The sequence below is a fragment of the Numenius arquata genome, chromosome 8 (genome assembly GCF_964106895.1).
Source record: "Numenius arquata chromosome 8, bNumArq3.hap1.1, whole genome shotgun sequence".
Classification (NCBI taxonomy): Eukaryota; Metazoa; Chordata; class Aves; order Charadriiformes; family Scolopacidae; genus Numenius; species Numenius arquata.
This window is the reverse complement of record NC_133583.1, coordinates 25,233,101-25,254,638: the sequence shown is the minus strand read 5'-3', so window position 1 is coordinate 25,254,638 and position 21,538 is coordinate 25,233,101. Positions and strand designations below refer to the sequence as shown.

Sequence of the window (21,538 nt, the reverse complement as noted above, 5' to 3'; positions counted from 1 at the left end):
TGCGCCCGGGGCAGTGATGCAGCTGGGACTGGTGACACAGGTGGGGTTGGTGACACGGCCAGGGCTGGTGATGCAAATAGGATTGGTGACACAGTTGGGGCTGGGTATGCAGCCGGGGCTGGTGACACAACTGGGATGACAATGCAACTGGGGCTGGGGGTGCAACCGGGGCTGATGACACCACTGGGGTTGGTGATGTGACCGGGGCTTGCGATGCAGCCGGCTTTGCGATGCAACCGGGGCAGCATCGCAACGGGGGCAGCAACGCAACAGGGGCAGCATCGCAACGGGGGCAGCAACGCAACGGGGGCAGCAACGCAACCAGTGCAGCAACACAACGGGGGCAGCAACACAACGGGGGCAGCATCGCAACGGGGGCAGCATCACAATGGGGGCATCAACGCAATGGGGGCAGCATCACAATGGGGGCAGCATCACAATGGGGGCAGCAACGCAATGGGGGCAGCAACGCAATGGGGGCAGCAACACAATGGGGGCATCAACGCAATGGGGGCAGCATCACAATGGGGGCAGCAACACAATGGGGGCAGCAATGCAATGGGGGCAGCAACACAACCAGTGCAGCAACACAACGGGGGCAGCATCGCAATGGGGGCAGCAACGCAATGGGGGCAGCATCGCAACGGGGGCAGCATCGCAACGGGGGCAGCAACGCAACAGGGGCAGCATCGCAACGGGGGCAGCAACGCAATGGGGGCAGCAACACAATGGGGGCAGCATCGCAACGGGGGCAGCAACGCAACAGGGGCAGCATCGCAACGGGGGCAGCAACGCAATGGGGGCAGCAACGCAACCAGTGCAGCAACACAACGGGGGCTGCAACACAACGGGGGCAGCATCACAATGGGGGCAGCAACACAACGGGGGCAGCAACGCAACGGGGGCAGCAACGCAATGGGGGCAGCAACGCAACCAGTGCAGCAACACAACGGGGGCATCATCGCAACGGGGGCAGCATCACAATGGGGGCAGCAACACAACGGGGGCATCATCGCAACGGGGGCAGCATCGCAAGCAGGACTGGTCACGCCGATGGGGCTGGGGACGCAACTGGGAGCGGTGACACCGGCAGGGTGGGTGGCACGGACGGGCCCGGCGATGCACCCGGGGCTGGGGAGGAGGCCGGGGCCGCCCCCGCGCCCCGTTCCGGCCCCGCTCCGCCCCCCTCCGCGGGCAGCGCAGCCCTTGCGCGGGGCGGAGCTCTCCCGCCAGGCTCTCCTCCCATTGGCTCTGGGCGCTCCGGGCGCGGAGCCGATTGGCGGGCGAGGGAGCGGGGGGGGCGGGGCGGCGCAACCCACGTGCCGCCGCCGCCGCCGCCGCCGCCGCCGCCGCCGCCGCCGCGCTGGAGGCCATGGTGCTGGACCCGGGGGCGGCGGCGGGCGGTGGGCTGGGGGCCAGCGCCGCCCCTCGCCTGCCCCACCGCCATGGCCCGCCGCTCTGCTCCTGCCCGTCCCCCCCGGCACCGACACCGGGACCCCCGCCCCGTCGCCCGCGGGGAACCCGTCGCCTGTCGGAAACCGGCACCGGGATGCGGCGGAGCGAAAGCGCCGGGGGCCGCGGCGGGGTGGGGGGGATGCGCGCCGCCGCCTCCCTGCCCCACATCGCCCGGGGGCGGCCGGGAGGGGGCGGCGGCGGCGGCGGGGAGGAGCGGCGGAGCCCCTGCTTGCTGGTGGCCCTGCGGCCCCGCAACGTGGAGGCGGAACGGGAGCGGTTCTTCCGCGCCAGCTTCGCCTACGACCCGCAGTTCGAGTACGCCGAGCCGGTGCCCGCCGCCGTGCTGGATAAGTACGGGGCCGCCTCCGATCGCTTCGTGGAGCAGGTGAGGCGGGGCCCGGGGCGGGGGGGACCCCGGGGAGGGGGCGAGCATCGCTGCCGGTGACCCCCAGTTCGCTGCCGGTACTCGGCGGTGGATGAGCATCGTGGGGGTTCCGGGAGGGATGCTCCGGGAAGGGATGCTCCGGGAAGGGATGCTCCGGGGGAGGGATGCTCCGGGGAGGGATGCTTGCTCCGGGGACAGGGACGCCCTGCGGGGGGATACTCCAGGCAGGGATGCTCTGGGGGAGGGATGCTCCAGGGGAGGGATGCTCCGGGAAGAGATGCTCCGGGAAGGGATGCTTCGGGAAGGGATGCTCCGGGGGAGGGATGCTCGCTCCGGGGGAGGGATGCTCCGGGGAGGGATGCTCGCTCCGGCGGCAGGGACGCCCTGCGGGGGGATGCTCCAGGCAGGGATGCTCTGGGGGAGGGATGCTCCGGGGGAGGGATGCTCCGGGGGAGGGATGCTCGCTCCAGGGGCAGGGACACGCTGGGGGGGGATGCTCCAGGCAGGGATGCTCTGGGGGAAGGATGGTCCGGGGAGGGATGCTCTGTGAAGGAGGAAGAGGAGCATTCCTCCCGCTTGGTGCGATGGTGTGGGTGTCCTCACCTCGGGCGATGTCACCCGCCTGGTGCCAACAGGATGTGTTGTAGTGGGACCGCTCCGTGGTCACACCAGCCAGTCCATGGTCCACGTGGAACCAGGTGGCCTGCTCTCCTTCCTGGCTTCTGGTTGCCCAGAGAAGCTGTGGCTGCCCCATCCCTGGAGGGGTTCAAGGCCAGGTTGGATGGGGCTTGGAGCAACCTGGTCTGGTGGGAGGTGTCCCTGCCCAGGGCAGTGGGGTGGAACTAGATGATCCTCAAGGTCCCCTCCCACCCAAACCATCCTGTGATTCTGCTGCCTGATCTTGCTTTGCTCAACATCTTTTCCACCCTGCCTTCAGCTCGCTCACCCTGTTATTTCTTAAACTCTTCTTTAGTTACCTGCTCTGCCAGCGGGAATAGTACGTGCTCCTGTGATGTGGTTGATGGTCATGCTGGTGCTGGGTGATGCTACCAGTGTCAAAGTGGTTCTTGCTTATGGCTGCACGGTGGTAGTCAGGAGCTGGGGCTTCATCAGGGACCTTTTCATAGATACCAGGGTGGAAGATGATCAGAGGACTGGCGCATCTCTCTGATAAAGAAGACCTGAGTCTGTTTAGCCTGGAGAAGAGACTAAGAAGAGAAGAGTGAGAGGAGATCTCATCAATGCTTATCAATGTCTAAATGGTGGGTGGCAAGAGGATGGGACCAGACTCTTTTCAGACTTCCCTTTGAGGGTGGCAGAGCCCTGGAAGAGGCTGCCCAGGGAGGTGGTGGAGTCTCCTTCTCTGGAGACATTCCAAACCCCCCTGGACACGTTCCTGTGCAACCTGCTCTGGGTGACCCTTCTTCGGCAGGGGGGATGGACTAGATGATCTCCAGAGGTTCCTTCCAACCCCATATCATTCTGTGATGCTGTGAAGGGACCTCGGGGATCATCTGGTCCACCCCTGCTACATTTTTCTTACGTTTTGCCCTCGGTGCCACAAAAATAGCAGAGAAGGTGGTGGAGCATGTGGTTGACCACAAGTGGTCCTTGGAGTGATTGCCCTGGTGGTTAAGTCGTAGTTTGTTTTCTGGAAGGTCGTCTCACGCGGCAGCATCCATAACACATCACCAGGCGTGGGAGGAATGATAATAGTTGGTGTGGGGTCCAGTTGAGGCAGTCGGTATTATTTTGCTTAACTGCTCCCATTGCTTGTACGCTGCTGAAATATTCCCGACTCTGCCTCGGAGAATAATGATGTGTGAACATTGGCAAGCGAATGGTGCCCAGCCGCTGGAGCAGGAGGGGACGGCAGGAGCTCTCTCGGTGCTCTGCGGAGTGAGGCAGGAGCAGAGCTGCTCCATCCCTTTGCTCCGGGTTCGGAACTGGGCGCCCAGCGAAGCCCCGAAACCAGTTTGCTCCTCATACAGGGTGACCCGCCTCTGGCCAGAGCATCCTTTCTACCACATGGACCCCTTTTAGCTGCATCCGAGGATGGAAAACTCTTAACTTAAATTCAGGCATCTCTTTGCACGTCTGATCTGGGAGCTGACCTCTGGTGTCTCAAATAACAACTTCTTCGCTGATTTATTTATCGGTTTTTCAAATGTTTACTTATTCTTGCCTTGCTTCCTGTATCTCTGCCTGATTTATTACCCCCCTGATCCAGGCTCGTTCTGTAAACAGCTTTCTGAGCAGTTAGTCATTTCCAGTGCCCGCCGAACCTCTGCCCTGGATAAACTGGTGCCAGCACTGCTGTTGCAGGGGAGACAGCCTGACTCCTCTAAAACCCTCACTGCCTTTTCCGTGTTTTCTTCCTGCATTTAAATGCATTTCGTTCCCTGAACAAAGTGGTAAAATGAGCTGTTCAGAGCTATTTCCCACACACACACACACACACACCCCGCCTCGCTTTCTCTTTTGGTACATTTGGCTTGTGACATAGTAAAAGATGAATAATTGAGATTATTTGTCTCTGCGCGTTACTTCACATGAATGAAATTAAGCGCTCGTAAACAACATGAATGGTCTCACCCTGGATCCTAAAACCCTTTGCAAGAGATACTCAGTGTTGAGCCTTTCTGCCAACGTTTCTCCAAGTTCTCCGGCGACAGTGCTCATGCCCTGCAGTAACCTCCTTCCAGTCTCTTTTATTTTGGGAAACTTCTTTCCTTGCCAGCTAACTGTTAGCTATAAACTGCTTTTGTTTTTAAAAACCTGCATTCATCATGGAGCTTAAATACATGAGAGATTTTGCAACCTTGGAAAAGAGCAGACAAACCAGCCCCAGCTCCCTGCTCCCAGCTTGCTGCTCCTCCAGCTGCTCTGCACGTGCTTTGGCGGGGGGGGGTATTTTATTTTTTTTAGTAGAAAATTGAATAAACCAGGAGGATTCTTCTAGTCTCATGGAGACTCATCATACCGATCACGTTCCTGGTTTGTCTCAGGAATGCCGGGAGCATCCACACTGAACTGGGGCTGGGAGATTTGTTATCCTTCAGTACACGGTGGGTGCGTGATCTTGGGCTGCCTGCGGATGCTCAGCGGCATCTCAGGAAACTCAACTTGGTATTTTAGGAATTTTGCTCGCTGGGACGTGCGCTGGATGGGGAGGTCAGCTCTTTGGTCATTCTTACTTCTGGGCACCAGCTGTGCTGGGTTAGTCTTGGCTCGGAGCTTTGGGTCCCCTGGGAGGAGAGAGCAAGGGGCTGAGCAGAGGTGGGAGGAAGAAATAGTCCTTTTTCTGCTGCCATCAGCAGGAGGTTCCTTGTGGCGCTGCAAAAACGATTGTGATCGTTCAGTAAACAAGGCAAAAAAAAACCAAAAAAACACCCCAACAACAACAAAAAACCACCAAAAAGCAACACAAAAAAACCTGCACAACTTCTCTTGGAAAGACGCGATAAGTGACTCGAGAATAAAAACTGCGCAGAGAAAACTCTTCAGGGGAGGCTGCTCATCCATGAGGCTTCTCGATGGGATGTTGGGTGGTTTGAGCCTTGTTACTGGTGGTGAGGACCCATCTCCTGATCCCGGGTGACCTTAGGGGATGGGACCTCCTCTGCAGAGCTCCAGCTGCTGCCTGGAGCCCCTACAAGAGCAAAGAGGGTTTGCTGAGCAGGAGGAGGTAAAACACACACCATTCATGAGGAGCTTGTGGTCCTGGGCTGGGAAGCTCAGCAGCCAGGTTTACAGGTGCAATAAAACTGATGGAAGAACTCCAGAACTGGTGCAAAGTCATCATCGTATATTAATAGGCTGGGCAAAGTCACTGCTTGAAAATGTCTACCATGAAAACTCACTTTTGGGGGAGGAAACCTGCTAATGATAAGCATTCTGATAAACAAAACCTTTTCGTGCAAGCGCTGGAGTTTGAAAGGAGAACCGAAAGCAGAAAAGATGAAGATAATCACGGCTTTAACCTCCAGAGGTGATGCCATTCCGCTTCCCCTTTGCCTGGTGCCCACAAGAGGCTGCAAGGGTGATGCAAGTAGGTCCTTGCAAGGGTGACGAGAAGCAGAAAGAATATGCTGTGGGTCGTGCTGATTGCGCTAGGTATCCGTCTGTCCATCTGTCCTGGTGGCCACTCCAGCTGGCTCAGTCTCCTTGTTTTCTTAGCTATTGCAAAACCCCACGTCTCACCATGAATCAGGGTTTACCTCTGCTGGGGTTTTATTGCATGTAGGGTTTTAAGATGTGTTTATAAGCGGGGAGGGTGTTTGCCCTGATGTTTCCTTTCTGTTTCCTGTGGCAGGCCATCAGGATCATCCGTGCCGTCCTGGAGAAGTACGGGACCTACGAGAGCTTTGAAGTGGCCACGGGTGGGAGGCTGCTGAGCAAGTGCCAGATCTGGTCCATGATCCGAAAGTACATGCAGAAGGAAGGCTGCGTGGGAGAGGTAATTCCGCGTCCCTGCCTTAGCGCTTGTAAAATACAGCTGCAAAATATTTTTTTTCTGATAAAAAAGACTCAGATTAAGAAGTGGTTTGGGTGCAAAGAAACTTTTCTTCTCTGAGCTGTGATGTCCTTTCATCTCCGGCTTGGCTGCGTTCGCTGTACCCCAGCGTTGGGACGCGGGTGTTGGTTCCCCACCAGTTTCCCATGGTTTTTTTCCGTGTATATATCTCCCTTTTATGCTTGAGAGAGAGAGAGGAGATGCTGCTTGTCCGTGTGGCTGTGTGAGGAGCCTTTTGCGTGCATGAGGCATCAATTGCCACCTCCTGCTGATCACGGTGGTACGGCTGACAGCTCACATGTCCAAAAGCAAAGCCAGGGGGATGTGCCGGGTTATGGCTCTTTGGAACCCCAAGCTCAGGTTTTAAGGCTGGGAAATCCATCGTTAAGAGACGATGGTAGCCATGTGGAATGGAGCAAGGGGGGGAGATCAGCATCTCTTGATCCGGTTTCTCTCTGCCCCCAGCAGTACCCAGCATGGGATGTCCCACAGCTTTGGTTAAGGGGCTTTTTTTTTTTTCCCCTTCCTGCCAGCAAGGTGTGGGCAAAATGCTTCCACTGTCCCGGGTTCAAGCAGTGAGAAGGATGTATGGACCCAGCTTGGATTTTTTTGGGCTGGCACAGCTGCCTTTGGCTGTTGGCCACAGTGCTAGCTGGTGGGGGGGGGGGGGGGCTTCCTCACCACTGCCTCTTGGCCAGACTATTTTTTCTAGCTGTGATTTTTCACCTCTGTCTCCAAACAGGTTTATTCACAAGCAGTTCCCCGAAGCATCACCTTGCTCGGTGGTACCCGGCGCATTTCATGCCCACAAAAGCGGGAGTGAGCAGTTCCCTGAGGTCCCACCTGGCCAGGGCATGTTCCTCTTCCTACCCCCTGGTTTGCCCTGGGAGCATCCCTGGGATGTGGACTTGGTACCTTTGTTCCTCCTAAGCCTTTCCTTAGGACGGAAAGGATCTCTGCAAACCTCTTCCTATAACTCAACTGCCTTTTAGCACCCAGAACCGGTCCCGGTACCGAGCCTAGCAGCTGGCCAGTCTTACAGACCTACACTTATGACTTGCTAGTTGTGGACTATCTCTTGATTTTATTTTATTAATCAATTACATTCGGCTATTTTGCTCTTCTACGCTAATCTAAACCCGAACTGAGCTCTGGCTGGGCAGAAAGCCATTTTTTTTTTCCTTACATATTGGTGTACAACTGGCTTCCTTCCAGCCCTGTGAAATTTTCCCTTTGCTGGAGGGAAGGCAGGGCTCAGTAATTATGTTTGCACATCGGCGTGCGAGATACGTGGCCTTTTTATCCAAACCTTTTGATAAGTGCTCTTAAAACCATGAAAGCATCGGTTTGTTCATTCCCACCCATTAGAGATTTTGCTGAGGTTTTCTGGGGCAGGGAAGAGGGAAGGTTTTTCCTCTGCTCTTGATACGGGGATGTTGGCAAAATTTCCCCCCCCTGCCCCAGTACAGAAAAAAACTTGGTGGAACTTCTGCGTCGCTGATAATATAACACCCTGCTGGGGAACTGGGCGGTTTTAGGCGTGTGTCTGTGATTCCTGACTTTCACCCGCTGCGCCCCGTCTGCTCTGCTGTGCCGTTTGCTTCCCTATTACCTATTAATCCTGATGGCTGTCTTAAAAAAAAAAAAAAAAACCAAAAGAAATAAAGGCGAAACTCTAGCATGGGGGTTTGCATTAGCCCAGAGACTGACCTGCTGATGCGTGAGCTGCCTGCAGGCAGCGTGTCCGGGCTGGTGGCAGTCGCTGCGGGCAGCTGCCCCTTGTCCCCGGCGCCCATCGGCGAAGGCAAGATCCCGCTTTCCCGCACCACAGGCAGCGTGCTCATGGGTGAGTCTTTGCGCTACAATTCACTTTGCGTTTTCAAAAGCTTCTTTGTCGAGGGTCCGAGCTGCAGATCCTGAAGCTCTTCTGCTTTTTCTCCTGGCTTAGGACTGAGGTGATGCTGCCGGAGCTCAGAGGTCTCCATACAGATTTTGGTGAGCAGCAGAGAAACCCTTGGCGCCATTGGTAAGTGCTGCATGGCAATCCCTGGGGCTGTGAAATGTCGTTAGCCTAAATAACGCTTGCTAGCATCTCCTGGGATCCCATCGGTGGTGCTTCTCCACCCTGGAGCTCCTCGGAGCCAGTGCTTTGTTGGCATGGGAGGTCCTGAGCAGATGGGCAGGCTGCTGGCAGCACCGGGGCGTTGGGGAGAGGCAGGAGCCCATGGCCCCGTGCCGCGGGAGCCATCAGCAGTCTTCCCTCGGTTCCTGGCAACAAGCTCTTTCTCCATCGTTCCATCCGCAAAAGCTGAGCAGAAGCTTTGTGGACCACGAGGATGTGCTGGGGATCCTACTCAGAACAAGAGAACCGACCTGGAGAGCTGCTCCAGGAACAGGACTTTGGCTGAAGTCACAGCCCCTGTTTGTAACAGCTTCTGCAAAGCTGGAGGGTCCCAAAATAAGGCAAGTGGTGCTGCTCAGCGGGCGGGTGGGCTGCTGCAGCCAGAGGAGGGCTATGGGCAGTGTAACGAGAGTGTGCGAGGCTGTGGCCTCCGGCGATGCTGAGATTCTCTTCCCATCGCTCCCGGAGGGCAGGCTCTGCGTGGAGTGGCTCTCGGCACCTCTGTTTAATGAGAAAGAAACAACGCTGTATCATTGCATTGGCCACTAAGGGGAAAAAAAAAAAAAGAATAACCCAAGCCAGTGCCTCTAAAAAGTAATCAGACTGACATCTGAAGGATGACATCATGGGGTTTTGCCCATCATCTTCTCGCCGTGGTGGCCCCTGGCCTCATCCATATCGGCGGCTCTCACCGGGGGACTGCGACCGGCAGCTGCACCCGTGGCTGCAGGAGCTCTCAGCCTCTCCGAGCGGTGTCTAATCCTGCTTCCCGACCCCTGGATCAGCCCGTTTCCATCCCTCCTTCCCATGCCCGGCTCTGTCCCAGGATCTTTCCATCCTTAGGACAGAGATGGGGAATTTCTTTCCGGGCCACAGCAGTCTTCCCGAGTCGGGGGGTGTTTCTACCTGCAAAACCCCTGCCCTTGATTTGCCTTCCTGACCATGAGCCGTCACAAAGCTTGTGCTGCCAGTCGAACTGTTTGCTGATGCTTCTTTGTCCTGAATCTGCTTCCTAACCCCTTCCCTTGATGCCATCCAGCTCTTGTACAGGGAAAAATAGTTTCCACTCCGTAGAACTGAGCTGAGCGTTGCTGTTCCTGTGTTCCTTTTGCCTTTTCTTCATCATGAGAACAGGAAAAAAAAAAAAAAAATCAAAAGTGTTCCCTCTACCTTGAATTCTCCCTCGAAAGGCGCTGGGATACTTTTGCTTGAAGATTTTTCTTGATTCCCCAAAACACAACTCCGTTACTTCAGCTCCACCCTTTCCTCTGTGCTCAGCCTCCAGCAGCGTCCCAGCTTGTTGCAAACCGAATTTTTCTGTGCCCTTCGGTCTTTCTCCAGATGCCATATCCCAGGGAGGGCTTAATTCTGCATTTCAGCTCTCGCTGCCTCACCTGAAAAGGTCTCATGCAAGACCCGATTTCAGTGCTGAGCGTCGCATCCTTGGCGTCCTCGGCCGTCTCTTGTTTTCCAGCTGTTTGCTGCCTCTCTCTTTGCTCTCCCTGCATGTGGTGGTATCAGATAGGAAAAGAAAAAGGGGAAAACATGGGTTTGGACTGTACAGTCTGCCTCCCGCTCGGGCTGAGGGACAGCACTGGCCTCTCTACGATTTGGCTGGGCTCATTTGTTACTCACGTTGTGCTGCGTGAGCAGATCGTTAACGCCATGGCTTTTGCCATCTCAGGACGGGAATGCCCAGCCTGGTGACCGTTGACTTGTCCTGTAGCATAAACAGCCCCGCCCCCCCCCCCCAAATAATATTAAAAAAATCGACTCTTTTTAAAGCCAGAGCACGCTGCTGGAACATTGCTGAGTGGTTATTGAAGCGGGGTGTATCTCTGCTTTGGGGAAGCTCAGCCCTGGTAGGATGCTGGGGTGCTTCCCTGTGTAACAGCAGGGATGGGACACAACGTTCCCAGTAAGGCAGAGGAAAAAGCCATGGACAGGTGAGGGGCAGACAGCTGGCTTATAATAAAAAGAGTTTTCTTTAGTGGTGGGAATCAAGATGCCAGTGCAGAGGGGAAGGGAAAGCTGGAGGTCGCTAGAGAAGATCTGCGTGGAGCATTTACCCATGGAACACTCAATGGAGTTAAACCCCTGGGTTTATACAATATTTCACTATACAATTTTCACATGTGTTCTGAGTGTTGTTTTCAGACACAGCTTTTGAACTTGCACAAGGAAAATTGAACTGTTGGGGGGATGCCAAGGGAGCAGCAGCCTCCCAAACCACCACCCCCACCCCCCGCTGGGCTGACCCCACTGCAGCAAGTCCTGCTGGTATGGGGGAACCTGGAGCTGCTGAATTCTGCTCACTGGGGGACGTTGCCTGGAGGAATCCAGAGTAATGTGGCTGGAAAATGGAGAAAAGCAGAGAGGAGGAGTTTGGAGGGGCTGAGGGAAAGCAGGTGTGAGACTGAAAGCATTTATCCTAGGGAAGAAGTTAGTTTTTGTACATCTAGTATCCCAAATTCCAACCTCCTTGGGTTTTATTTTTCCCCATATAGGGGCAATGGAGCCTGGCAAGACAGCAAGATGTGCACCTGCCCTTGCGGACCGCTCCCAGCCAGCCAAGCATCCTGTATCGTGGTAGCAGAGCTCAGGCTGACACAGTCCCTCATCTCCAGCGCTCCTTGGAAGAGCTGCAGGTAGATCAGCAAAGACCTGGGGACCGTCACAGGGTGCTGCAGCGTCTTTGAGGGAGCAGGAAAAGTGCTGCGACGATGAAACATATTCCTCGCCTTCCTTTTGGTTTAAACTCTGGCCCCTGTCTCTCCCCGTCCCCTCCCCCATCCCAGGATTTCCGCCTCTGCTACTCGCATTTGGGATTGCCAGGTCGGATGTCCAGGTTGTATTCCCATCACACTGAGCTGCCCTGAGAGGTGGGAGTGGGTTAAAATCACAGCGAAACCTGGCTCATTCGTGCCTCCTTATTTCTGCTTGTGGTGAAGCCTTAACCTTCCCTGCCTGTTGCAGCACCAGCCGGGGCCATTAGCGGAAACTAGTGCTGCTGCCAAAATCTTCTCCCCACCCAGAGCCCCCCCCCGTGTGATGGTGATGCTGCTGGAGACTAACCTAGAGCATAAAACCAATTCTAGTCCGGATCAGTCCCCTGCCTTGGTTTGTCCCGGATCACCCAGGTCCGTGGCTGGACGTGGGAGAGGGCAGGAGGGAGCAGCCCTTATTTATTTTGACTTGTTTACTGGAGCAGAAATACAGCTCGAGGGGATATACCCAAGCCAGGAGTGAACTGGCAAGTCTTTTCGTGGAGTTGGAGGGACTCACTTTCACGCTGGTATATTTTAAGCCAGGTAAGCAGTTGCGCTGTGAGTATTTTATGCTGTTCATTTGCCCAGTGGTTGACTCTGTTCAGTTACACTTCTGCCTCCCGCGAGCAGCTGTGCACGGTAATAAATAAATCTGGGTTAAAGCAAACCCGTTCAGTCTCCTCTCCTTTTTTTTTTTTTTTTTTTTTTTTTTAAATATGAGAGAAGAATTGCCACGTAGTAATGTGTGTGCACATTTGCATCCTGAAAAGTGTCAGCTGTGAAATAACAGATGGGTGTTAGGGTTAATATGTACACAGGGGGAGGGTTTTGAGATGGAAGGCGCCGAGCGTCGCCGCAGCCACACCTCGGATGCGAGAGCTCCTCTGGCGATGCTGCGGCTTGAGTGGCTGCAGGTCTCACGTTGGATGGCCAAAAAATGCTGCTTGGCCAATACGTTAACTCACGTCTTGGCTCCAGCGCTTGCAATAGCCGGGTTTCCCAAAACAGATGGGGTTTTTTCTGTATAAAGGTGCTCTCCAGTCCTGCGCGTGCATTGCCTGTCCGTGCTGTGAATCGTGGCCGGTTCTTGCTGCGAAGGTGGGCTGGCATGGATCCGTCCTCGCTGCTCATGTCTTGGGGCCTCGAAAGGGAGAATCCACAGGAGAATCCATGAAAATGGAGCCAGAGCCTTGGTTCCCTCATGGGCTGTTTATTGGTGGGGGGGGGACGACTCTAGAGGCTGGAACCATAATGGTGCTGTTGGTTTATAGAGCGGGGTTGATTCGGTGGCTGAATTTGCCATGCTGCTCCGTGCTAGTGGGGATGCAGGAGTGGGAGTGGGCAGGTCTCCGGAGGATGCCCATCCCCTGTGGCCACTAAATTGTGTGGAACCCGTGGGGCCGAGCTGGTTGGGGGGATGCTGGTGCCAGGCTGCCCAGGAGCTGCTCACTCCACCCCCCCCCCACGGTGCCCGCTCAGGTTTGCTGGCTGTGAAGAGGTTAAAGAAGTTATTTCATCCCCCCATTTCCTCTCGGCACCCCCTCCCTGCCTGCTCCTGCCATCTGTGGTTTCTTTGGGATCACCACACATTGGTGATTCTGCCATCTGTGGCGTCGGTGGCTTTTTCTGACCATCTGCCACCATCTCAGCCTCTCCTTAGACCTGCGGAGCATCTCCTCCCACAGCAGTGTTGACACCAGTTGCCTCCTTCTTTTTCTTGTGCAGGTGGTGGTGCAGCTCACCGACGACCTCCTGTCCCAGGCGGTGATGATGGTAGAGGACAGCCGGCCGACGTTGGCCATCAACCTTGCCGGAGCCCGCCAGCACTGGCTGGAGGGGATGCTGCGCCACGAGATAGGTCAGCGGGGCGGGGGGGGGGGGGGTGCTGTGAGCATCCTCTGGCTGTCGCCAGGGTAACAGCCTGGAAGGGGTGTGGGTACCATGGGGTAAGGTGATGCCCACTGGGTCCTGCAAGGAGGCTCCTGGGCAGGTTTCGGAAGGGACTGAGGCCACCTGGGTGGGAGGAAAAGGGGGTGTGGGGCACCCACCCATGCACTTGTGTGCCTGTCCCAGGCACTGGAGCAAGCAGATGTCCCACGGTGGCAGCTCCAGCCCACACTGGAGCTGGCACCCATGGGGGCTGGGTCTCAACCCCAATCTAGCGACTTGGGAGACAGGGTGGTCAAGCTTTTTGGAGGCTGCAGCCGACGGCGCTGGCTCCTGTCCTCCCCTCCCCAGGCACCCACTACATCCGAGGGGTGAACAATACCCGGCAGCCCTGGCACAGCTCCGAGGGCCGCAAGCAGTACAGCCTGAAGCCCGCCAACCCCACAGAGGAAGGCTTGGCCAGCCTGCACAGCGTCCTCTTCCGCAAGCAGCCCTTCCTGTGGCGGGCAGCCCTGCTCTACTACACCATCGAGCGGGCCAGCCGCCTCTCCTTCTCCGCCCTCTTCCAGGACCTGGAGCAGTACGTCCAGGACGCCGGCGTCCGGTGGGAATACTGTGTGCGGGCGAAGCGGGGCCAGACAGACACCTCGCAGCCAGGTACTACTTGGGGTGGGGCGGGGGGGGTGGGGGTGCAAAGCCTTTGAGTTTTCAAAGGGGTTTTATTTGTCTGTTTTTAAAGAAAAAGCAGAGGCGGGGATGTTTTGGTGCTGGGTGGGTTGAGCATCGCTGACCCCCATTGTCACGGCAGCCTTTGAAATGGTGGCTCTGCCCTCCCCATCCCTGGCACCGTTTCCTATGGCTTTATACTTGCCTTTATGGCAGCAATCTTTTACATCAGCTTCTTCGGCTGCTCAGGGTTGGGTGGGGATGGATGGGGTCCCCACCTCCAAGTATGATGGGAGTGACTTGTACAAGCTCCCAGGGAGGCAGGAACCAAAGGAGGGGGAAAAAAAAATGACCATTTCTGGGGATGCATTTAGGTTCTTGCAGTGGTTTACCATTAAAAACATCCATTGGGAGGGAGGGTGAGAGCATCCCAGTGAGAGGTTTGGGGTTGTCCCTGCACCCGGCTGCCTCCATGGTCCCCAGCACCGCTCATCGTTTGGGACCCAGTGGTCCTGGCCGTGGCACCAGCAAGGTCTGAGCCCTGGTACACTCATGTCATCCTGCCTTGACTGCGGTCAGCAGGTGTTCTGGAGGGTGGTGAGGCACCAGGCTCCCCCTCCGCAGCCTCTCCTGCTCTTCCAGGTTGTTTCAGTAAGGATCAGGTCTACCTGGACGGGATTCTCCGCATCCTGCGCCATCGGCAGACCATCAACTTCCCGCTGCTGGCTGCACTCGGAAAGGTAATGGCCGGGGAGGGGATGATCCCAGAGCCCCATCCCAGAGCTCAGGTGGGCTCCCACGGGCCCATGTTTTCCTGGAAACAAGCTCTTGGCTATCGGCCCAGCAGCCATTTCGGTGGAGCAGGGGAGAGGATGTGAGGAAGGACAGGACAATCCGTACCCCTCTGCGGGAGACCTTTGGGGAGAGGCTTAACCCAGCGGGATAAGCTCTGCTGGCCCTTGGCCACGCTGGTCCTGCTGGCACCTGTCCCTGCAGGGACCGAAAATGACCAAATCCTTGCAAATCCCCCATCCCCAAGCAGCTCTGCCGGTGCCTCCCTGCAGGCAGGAGGGGTGTTTAGGTGGGGAGTATGACCCGGGGCAGGGGGTGAGGGGACAGACCCCCCCCACCTTGGATGGGGTGGGAGGGATGCTGATCCCTGTCTCCCTGCTTCCCATCAGGTCTCCTACGAGGATGTGAATCGGCTGAAGAAATTCGGGGTGCTGGAGAAAGCCCGCATCCCCCACTTCATGCAGGACCTGGAGCGGTACATGAAGCAGCTGGACCACATTGTCACCACCAATGGCCTGAACGAGGAAGAGCTGGAGCAGCTGCTGCCTGACTGAGGGGGATCCCCCTCCCAAAAAAAAAAAGCAGTGCCCCGAGGTCGTAACTGGTGCCATTTATTGGATATTTATTGGGGCTGGAGCCTGGAGAAGGGCAGAGCCTAGGCCACCCCCACGCCCGGGTGGCCGCTGTGCATGTTCTGCTGTGTAGGGTAGCACGGCCGGGAGGGCCGGTGTGATTCGTGTTGATATGTGTGTCCCCCCCCCAGACACCATCCCCTGTGCGTTTTGGGGAGGGCTGTGCAGCTCCGCGTGGCTTCAGGGCGCCGGAGAAGAGGGACGAGAGAGAGCAAGGGCAGAGCTGGGGGGATGCGCTGGTGCCCAGGGGTGGTTGCGATGGGAGGGGGATGCCCTTAGGGTGCCGTGGGGTGCTCCCAGCAGAGTGAGGACCCCTCCTCAGGGCCTGCAGACGGGGCTGGGAGCTCTGTGCAGGGAATCAGGGCTGGCCCCCACCCACCCATCGCCCCGCGTGTGCATTTCCCACTCCCTCCCCCTTCCCTCACCAGCAGCAGGAAGGACTTTAATCCCCCACATACCGATTTCTGCTCTTGCCCGCCCCCCCCCCCCCAGCTCCTAGATATTTGCCCACAATTAACCATCGCTCTGCACCCCAACTACAGCCGCTCTGCCTGGCTCAGAGGCACAGGAGAACTCAGGGCGGGAGATCGGGCTTGGATGTTAGGAAAAAGCGTGTAATAAAAACGATGTAATGGAAACAGCGCGTGGGCAAAAGGTTGTGGATGGCGTCAAAGGGCAGGCTGGGACCCCTGCGAACACCGACCGTGCGTCTCGCATGGTTCCAAGCTGGTGCGTCAGGAGTGGGAAGGGGTCACCAGAGTATGTAACACACCACAATGGGCAGGGACAACATTAATAAATCAAAGTAGGCAAAGCAGAAGCTGCCCCGAGCTGTTCCTGGTTTTTAACACGTGGTTTCTGCAGCAATCGTGGCACCCCAGCTGTGGCACCCCTGGGAGAGTGGATTTAAAAGAAAGAAGGAAAAAAAACAACACAGATTTGGTTTTGGCTTCCTTTAGCTGTAGCCTTTCATCCTGCTGAGCTCCTGCAAAGGTAGCACAGGCCAAACCGCGGCTCCAGAGAGCCCAGGCTCAAACCCAAGGCTCCAAGTTTCGCTACGAGCCCCATTTCACAGCACGCCCAGCTGCCCACGCTCCCCGTCTCACAGGGCAGCACAGAGCAAGCTCAGGAAGGGATAAGCCCACTTCTCTTGGGGAATTTTGCCTCCCGCTGGTCCAGGTCTCCAATAAAATGCAGGGAATTTTAAGAGCTCCCCTCTGTGAGCAGCCCTCCACGAACACACTGCCAGCATAGTCAATTAGACTCTGCTCTTTAATGTACTATTTCCTCCCACGTCGCAATCCCCAACCTCAACCGTGACACTGCGCTGCTTTAAAAAGGTATTTACAGACATCCCAGCATCACCCCCCCTCGTCGTCCCAGGGAGCGAGGCCTCGACAGGCGCGAAGAACCAAGCAAGGGAAGTCTCTTGCAGCCTTTCCAGCAGAAGGCAGCAATGACAGAGGGCAATGTAGCTACTGCGATGGTTTCGGGTTGGTTTCGGTCACATCTCTGATGAAATACCAGCATGGAGATGAGAGACGGCGTTAATCTATCTCCCCAGCCAGGGCTAGAAGCGCTTCATCTGGCGGCGTTCTTGTCGGCGTTGCTTCTTCTCATTTGGTTCCTGGCCGGTAGGCGAAGAGTCAGCTGTAAACCAGGGCCCCAGGATATTCACCCACAGGAGGTAGAGAGCGCGTCCCGGAGCCTGCAGAACACGTGTGGCACAAACTGCGTCACTTTAGGGACAGCTTTGGCAGAGGGGGGTGCTACGGTCAGGAGGGCTGGCCCTACTGAGGAAGCCGAAGGAGCTGGAATATCTTGACAGGCCGGATCAGGGGCATCACAGGATGCACGGAAATTAAAAGCAGCGGCAGGCGTCCAAAATAAATGGCCCGATTTCATAGGGTTTAGAAACTTGCATACATATACAGTACTCGGGCTTCATATATGGAAATGCCAGCATCAGGTCTGAATTACCCAGAAAGATCCAACTGCCCAGACATTCAGCCTCTCCCTCCTTCAGAAAAAAACCAGCCACGTTTCTCTAAATGAAAACAAATGGGATCTGGACAGTCGCCAGGGGACAGTCAGAGTTCAGGCTGCCCTCGGCCAGGCCAGCTAGAGAGGAACCTGTAAGGACTGAAATGAGAACTTTCTACACTCCCAAGATTGCTTTATGTACTTTGGTGGGACATATTCAAAGCAACTGTGGGATTTTATTTTTTTAACTGGAGATATTTTTTATCCTTCTGCAAAAGCAGTTTTAGCTGGAGGCACACGACAAACATCTCAGGAGTAGGAAGAGTCTGGTGTGTTAAGGGGAAATCAAAGCCTACAGCATTTCATCTACACACAGCGTCCAGCAGATCCCAGCCTCAGTCCGTGCTGGTGAATGACTGAGAAAACCAAAGAAGCAGCAGAGTCTCTTTGTCACAGTCACAAAAAGGTTCTATGCAAAAAGATGGCTTTGATCTGCCTCATGTTTCCTGTTGCCCTTTCACAGGACCAGAGAGAAAGGCCAAGGCCAGCCTAGTTTTTGTGTGGTTGACTCAAAGGGGTTAGCACTTCTTTCCTTGTACAGCCTCAATTTTAAAAAGATTTGACAGGGAGATCAAAAAATAGATAGTTTGGGCCTGAAACAGGACACTGAAGTGAAATTAGGATAAATAATGTCCTTGGCTCTGACAACAGGGAAAGAGAGGAACAACGCAGCGCAACAAGGAAAACCACAGGGACTTACCAAGAGCCAGAAGTACCAGACGTAGAGCGAGAAGCAGCTCAGCACTTGGACTATCGCTGTCAGCAGGATCACGTCCTTGAGGTGCCTGAGGGAAGAAAAGCAAAGCATGAACCTCCCATTCCCACCCCTGCCAAACGCACCAGCTCCTCTGCCAACACTGCCGCCGGGCCACAACCCTGCCCACCCCGACAGAACTGTCCCTGCAGCTATGCTTTGCCACACACAGTAATCTAGAAGAATCAGCGCAGTAAACAACAACAACAAAAAAAATATCTGATGAGTTAAAGACCTAGGCTCCCTCTGAAAAGGGACATTTGGAAAGCTGAGGAACACGGAGGAGTAGAAATCGGCAGCAAAACCACCACCCTCACAGCCTGCAACAGCAGCCAGCGCCCGCTGATCTGACACATATCAGGGTATAAAGTATCGCCACTCACGGCTGGTGGTGCTGAAGGGAAGCAGGAATCTTCCCCGTGCCTTTGCACAGGCTGACGGACACGTTCAGGGTCACCAGAGGGCTGGGGTGCTGCAAGGACAAGAACACCATCCCCCCGCAAGCTGAGCTACGGCAACAGATGGCTCCTCCTCCCCTCCCACTTCTCCGACTCCGGGGTCTTCCACGGCAGACTGAGGCCGAGCCAAGAGCAGCAATGGAGAGGGACAAGCTGCCCGCACCTCAGCCACCACCCCGGGGGTGACCTGACACCCAGGAGAGGTAAACAGGTACTGGTTTTTCAACACTAGCCACGGGGAGTGGGTTAGATGGGGTAGAAAAATGCCAGCTCCTTCACTCCCATTAAATCATCATCTGCTGGAGGAAGAAACACTCAAGTCACGTCCAAGATCGGAGTCAAGAAAACAAAGGCAGAAGTAACGGTCATGAAATAGGTTGTCTCATTCTGAGCAGCAGAGCACAAAATAAAGTAATTTTAGGTATTCATCACCAGAAACAACTGGTTTAGGTTGGGACACCACCATCAACTCCAGACCCTGCAGAATCCACCACCACCAGGTCCATGACAAGACACTGAGGCTCAGAAATCTCATGCATCACAGGAGGCCACAGAGGGGTCGCAGCAGAGCTCCCACCAAACCCAGTTCTCCCAGCAAGCAGCAAGGCTGGCCTTCCTCAACCCAAAGCCACGCACCGCATCTGTCTCAGTCACAGACAGCACAAGGGAAACGCCATCAAATCTGCAGCTTTCCAGAAGCAGCTCCAGAAGAGCAGGCATTAATCAGCTGTGGCACGCTCAGCTGAGAGGCAGGGAAACACCTGCTGTTCCCCAATCCCCAAACTGGTAATTCGGAGCCCTTCACCTGACAAACAGACACAGCCAGCGGCAGAAGCACTGGGTATTCATTAACACTCTGCATTCACATACCAGCGGGGTTAAAATAATGAAGAAGTTGCACTCTCCCAGCTGGGGACTCTGCACAGAACCAGGTAGAAAGATGCAGGGTAAGGGTGGGAACTTCAGCTCTGCAGGTGTTTTTAGAGCTCTGCCTTCAAGCTGCGCTGTGTTTTGCACAGCCCGTGCCTTGGGCGAGCATCAATTAGTTTTAATGTGTCATAAACCTCACCCCAACAGTGTATTGCTTAGGCAGAAAAACCTCAGAAAGCACTGCACCAAGGGAAATACTGTGTCTGCCAGTGCGTGCTTCAGCTGTGCCTGACACCTTCTCACAAAGGTGCAAAGAGAGCAAAGCCTGACACGTCCACAGCAGCTGGGCAGTTTTCTGTAAATACTTTTGAGGCTCGCTATTGGAAAACACCTAAATCTAGAAGACATTTCTGCTGTTTCCATACTGTTGTCTCCTTATTTTATTTAACAGCGCTTTGCAGGAATCACTGTTGTGTGTACCTTGACCCAGAAGAGAGAGCTACAGCACCGCCAAGAACACCAGAGAGGGAAGCACTTGGCGCTGCCTGCAGACAGACATGGGGAATGCACAAGCACAGCACGCAGAAAAAGGCTGAGGAGATGAGAGGAAGGACTAAGACAGAGGGGAGGCTTTTTAGTGTGTAGAACAGTTGAAGACATGGCCAGTTTGCAGCCAGGATGGGGTAACCAGCAGTGCCTGCCCTTCTGCTCTGTCAAGCACTACCTGCAATAGTGGTTTAAAGAGAAAAGATACATTCCTCTCTATGCTGCAGAAGCAGGCACAGCGTCAGCGCTGTCTCTTCGCTGAAAGAAGGTTTTAACCTGCTCCAGCTCAACCATTTGGAATCTCCTCAGCCCTAAGCAGAGTGACTGTTCCAGGGTGACATACCCACGTGGCGGCTCACGACTGGTGCACACTGGGGCAGGCAGTCAGATAACGAGGACAATTTAGGTACATTCTTGGAAAAAAAATGGCCACGGGCTCCCAGCTCCCTTCACGCCTGCGCCAGTGGGCAAGCTGAGGTGGGAGCTGAGGCCTGGCCTCCTCCTTAGGGGGCTCCCCAGCTCTGCGTGCACGCTCAGGCAGCAGGTCCTGCTCACCTGGGACTCGTGCGGGTGTGGACACTCACTCTGCCATCCCCTGCTCCATATTCAGGTCAATTCCCCCGTCGGCAAGGCTGCCATCGTCTGTGAAAGACGGCTTTGCCATGGAGTTCATGGACCGGTAGCTGGTGCCGTAGACCACCAAGCTGAAGACAAACGCTAGCTGCAACAAGGGAACAGCTGTCAGCCGCAAAAGCCACAACACCTGGGGCAGAGTGGCAGGGCCCGCTGGCCTCGCCTCTCCCGACAACCAGGAAAAGACCTGGCTTTCCACCAGGCCCAGGTGCCCCTCGCCGGGGCAGGGGCCGGTGTCCTGCCCGCAGCGGGCCGGGTGCTCACCCACGTCCAGGCGGAGGCGGCGGGGTAAAAGATCACCAGGTTCACCACGGCGTAGACGGCCTGAGGAGAGAGCACGGCACGGCTGTCAGCCCGGCCCAGGCCGCCCCACCGGCCCGACCGCCCCCCAGGCCCTCCTGGCCGTGCTCACCGAGGCCCCCAGGATGATGCGGAGGTAGAAGCGCAGCGTCTCCCGGTTCTCCTCGAAGATCTGCTTCTTGCCCTTGGTGCCCGCCTTCCCCTTGGGCTGCGGAGCCAAGACAGGCGGTCAGCGGCCTCCCTCGCCCCGCCCGCCCCGCATCCCCCAGCCCCAGCACTCACCGCCATGGCCGCGCCGGCTTCGCGCTCTGCTTCCGGATGCCACCGGACGATGACCCCCTCACCGGAAGTGGCCACACCGGAAGTGGCGACACCGGAAGTGGCGTGGCCGCGCCTGGGACATGGCGGCGCGGGCCTACCTCAGGCCGGAGAGGGAGCTGGGAGGACTCCGGGCCGGGGGTCTCCTCCGGATCCCGCAGGGCTCCCCCTGACCACGGGGGGTTTATGAGGTCCCCAACCCCAGGGGACCCCGAGGCCTTTCCCCTGGCCCCACAGCGCAGCCCAGGGGTTTGGGGTGCCGGCGCCGGCCCCCCCTTCTCGGCACCCCCTGTACAGCCCCGTAGCAGAAGGTGCCCTACAGCACCGCGGGCCTGCCAGGGTCCTGCACAGCCGTCAAGCGCCTGACCTGAAGCCAAGTGAGGCATGTTGCTT

General features: G+C 56.3%; 2 protein-coding genes across 2 annotated transcripts; one reads left to right on the top strand and one right to left on the bottom strand.

The window, feature by feature from the left end:
* Positions 1-1,372: 1,372 nt before the first annotated feature.
* Positions 1,373-15,858, top strand: MATCAP1 (microtubule associated tyrosine carboxypeptidase 1). Its single transcript, XM_074151756.1, has 6 exons — positions 1,373-1,840; positions 6,156-6,299; positions 12,972-13,104; positions 13,485-13,790; positions 14,442-14,539; positions 14,981-15,858. The coding sequence occupies exons 1-6, from the start codon at positions 1,373-1,375 to the stop codon at positions 15,143-15,145; spliced, it is 1,314 nt and encodes a 437-aa protein (XP_074007857.1). The 3' UTR covers positions 15,146-15,858.
* Positions 15,859-16,476: 618 nt separating this feature from the next.
* TMEM208 (transmembrane protein 208) lies at positions 16,477-21,137 on the bottom strand. Its single transcript, XM_074152348.1, has 6 exons — positions 21,110-21,137; positions 20,940-21,035; positions 20,792-20,851; positions 20,479-20,615; positions 17,967-18,051; positions 16,477-16,931 (listed from the first exon to the last, which is right to left on the bottom strand). The coding sequence occupies exons 1-6, from the start codon at positions 21,113-21,115 to the stop codon at positions 16,794-16,796; spliced, it is 522 nt and encodes a 173-aa protein (XP_074008449.1). The 5' UTR covers positions 21,116-21,137; the 3' UTR covers positions 16,477-16,793.
* Positions 21,138-21,538: the final 401 nt, after the last annotated feature.

Excerpts from the sequence above, each read along its gene's own strand:
- MATCAP1 (XM_074151756.1), top strand. The coding sequence starts at position 1,373 with ATGGTGCTGGACCCGGGGGCGGCGGCGGGCGGTGGGCTGGGGGCCAGC. Across the intron at positions 1,841-6,155 it reads CCGATCGCTTCGTGGAGCAG|GCCATCAGGATCATCCGTGC; the intron begins GTGAGGCGGGGC and ends TTCCTGTGGCAG. Across the intron at positions 13,791-14,441 it reads GACAGACACCTCGCAGCCAG|GTTGTTTCAGTAAGGATCAG; the intron begins GTACTACTTGGG and ends CTGCTCTTCCAG.
- TMEM208 (XM_074152348.1), bottom strand. Across the intron at positions 20,616-20,791 it reads CCGCCTCCGCCTGGACGTGG|CTAGCGTTTGTCTTCAGCTT; the intron begins GTGAGCACCCGG and ends CCCTTGTTGCAG. Across the intron at positions 18,052-20,478 it reads ATGGAGCAGGGGATGGCAGA|GCACCTCAAGGACGTGATCC; the intron begins GTGAGTGTCCAC and ends TTCTTCCCTCAG.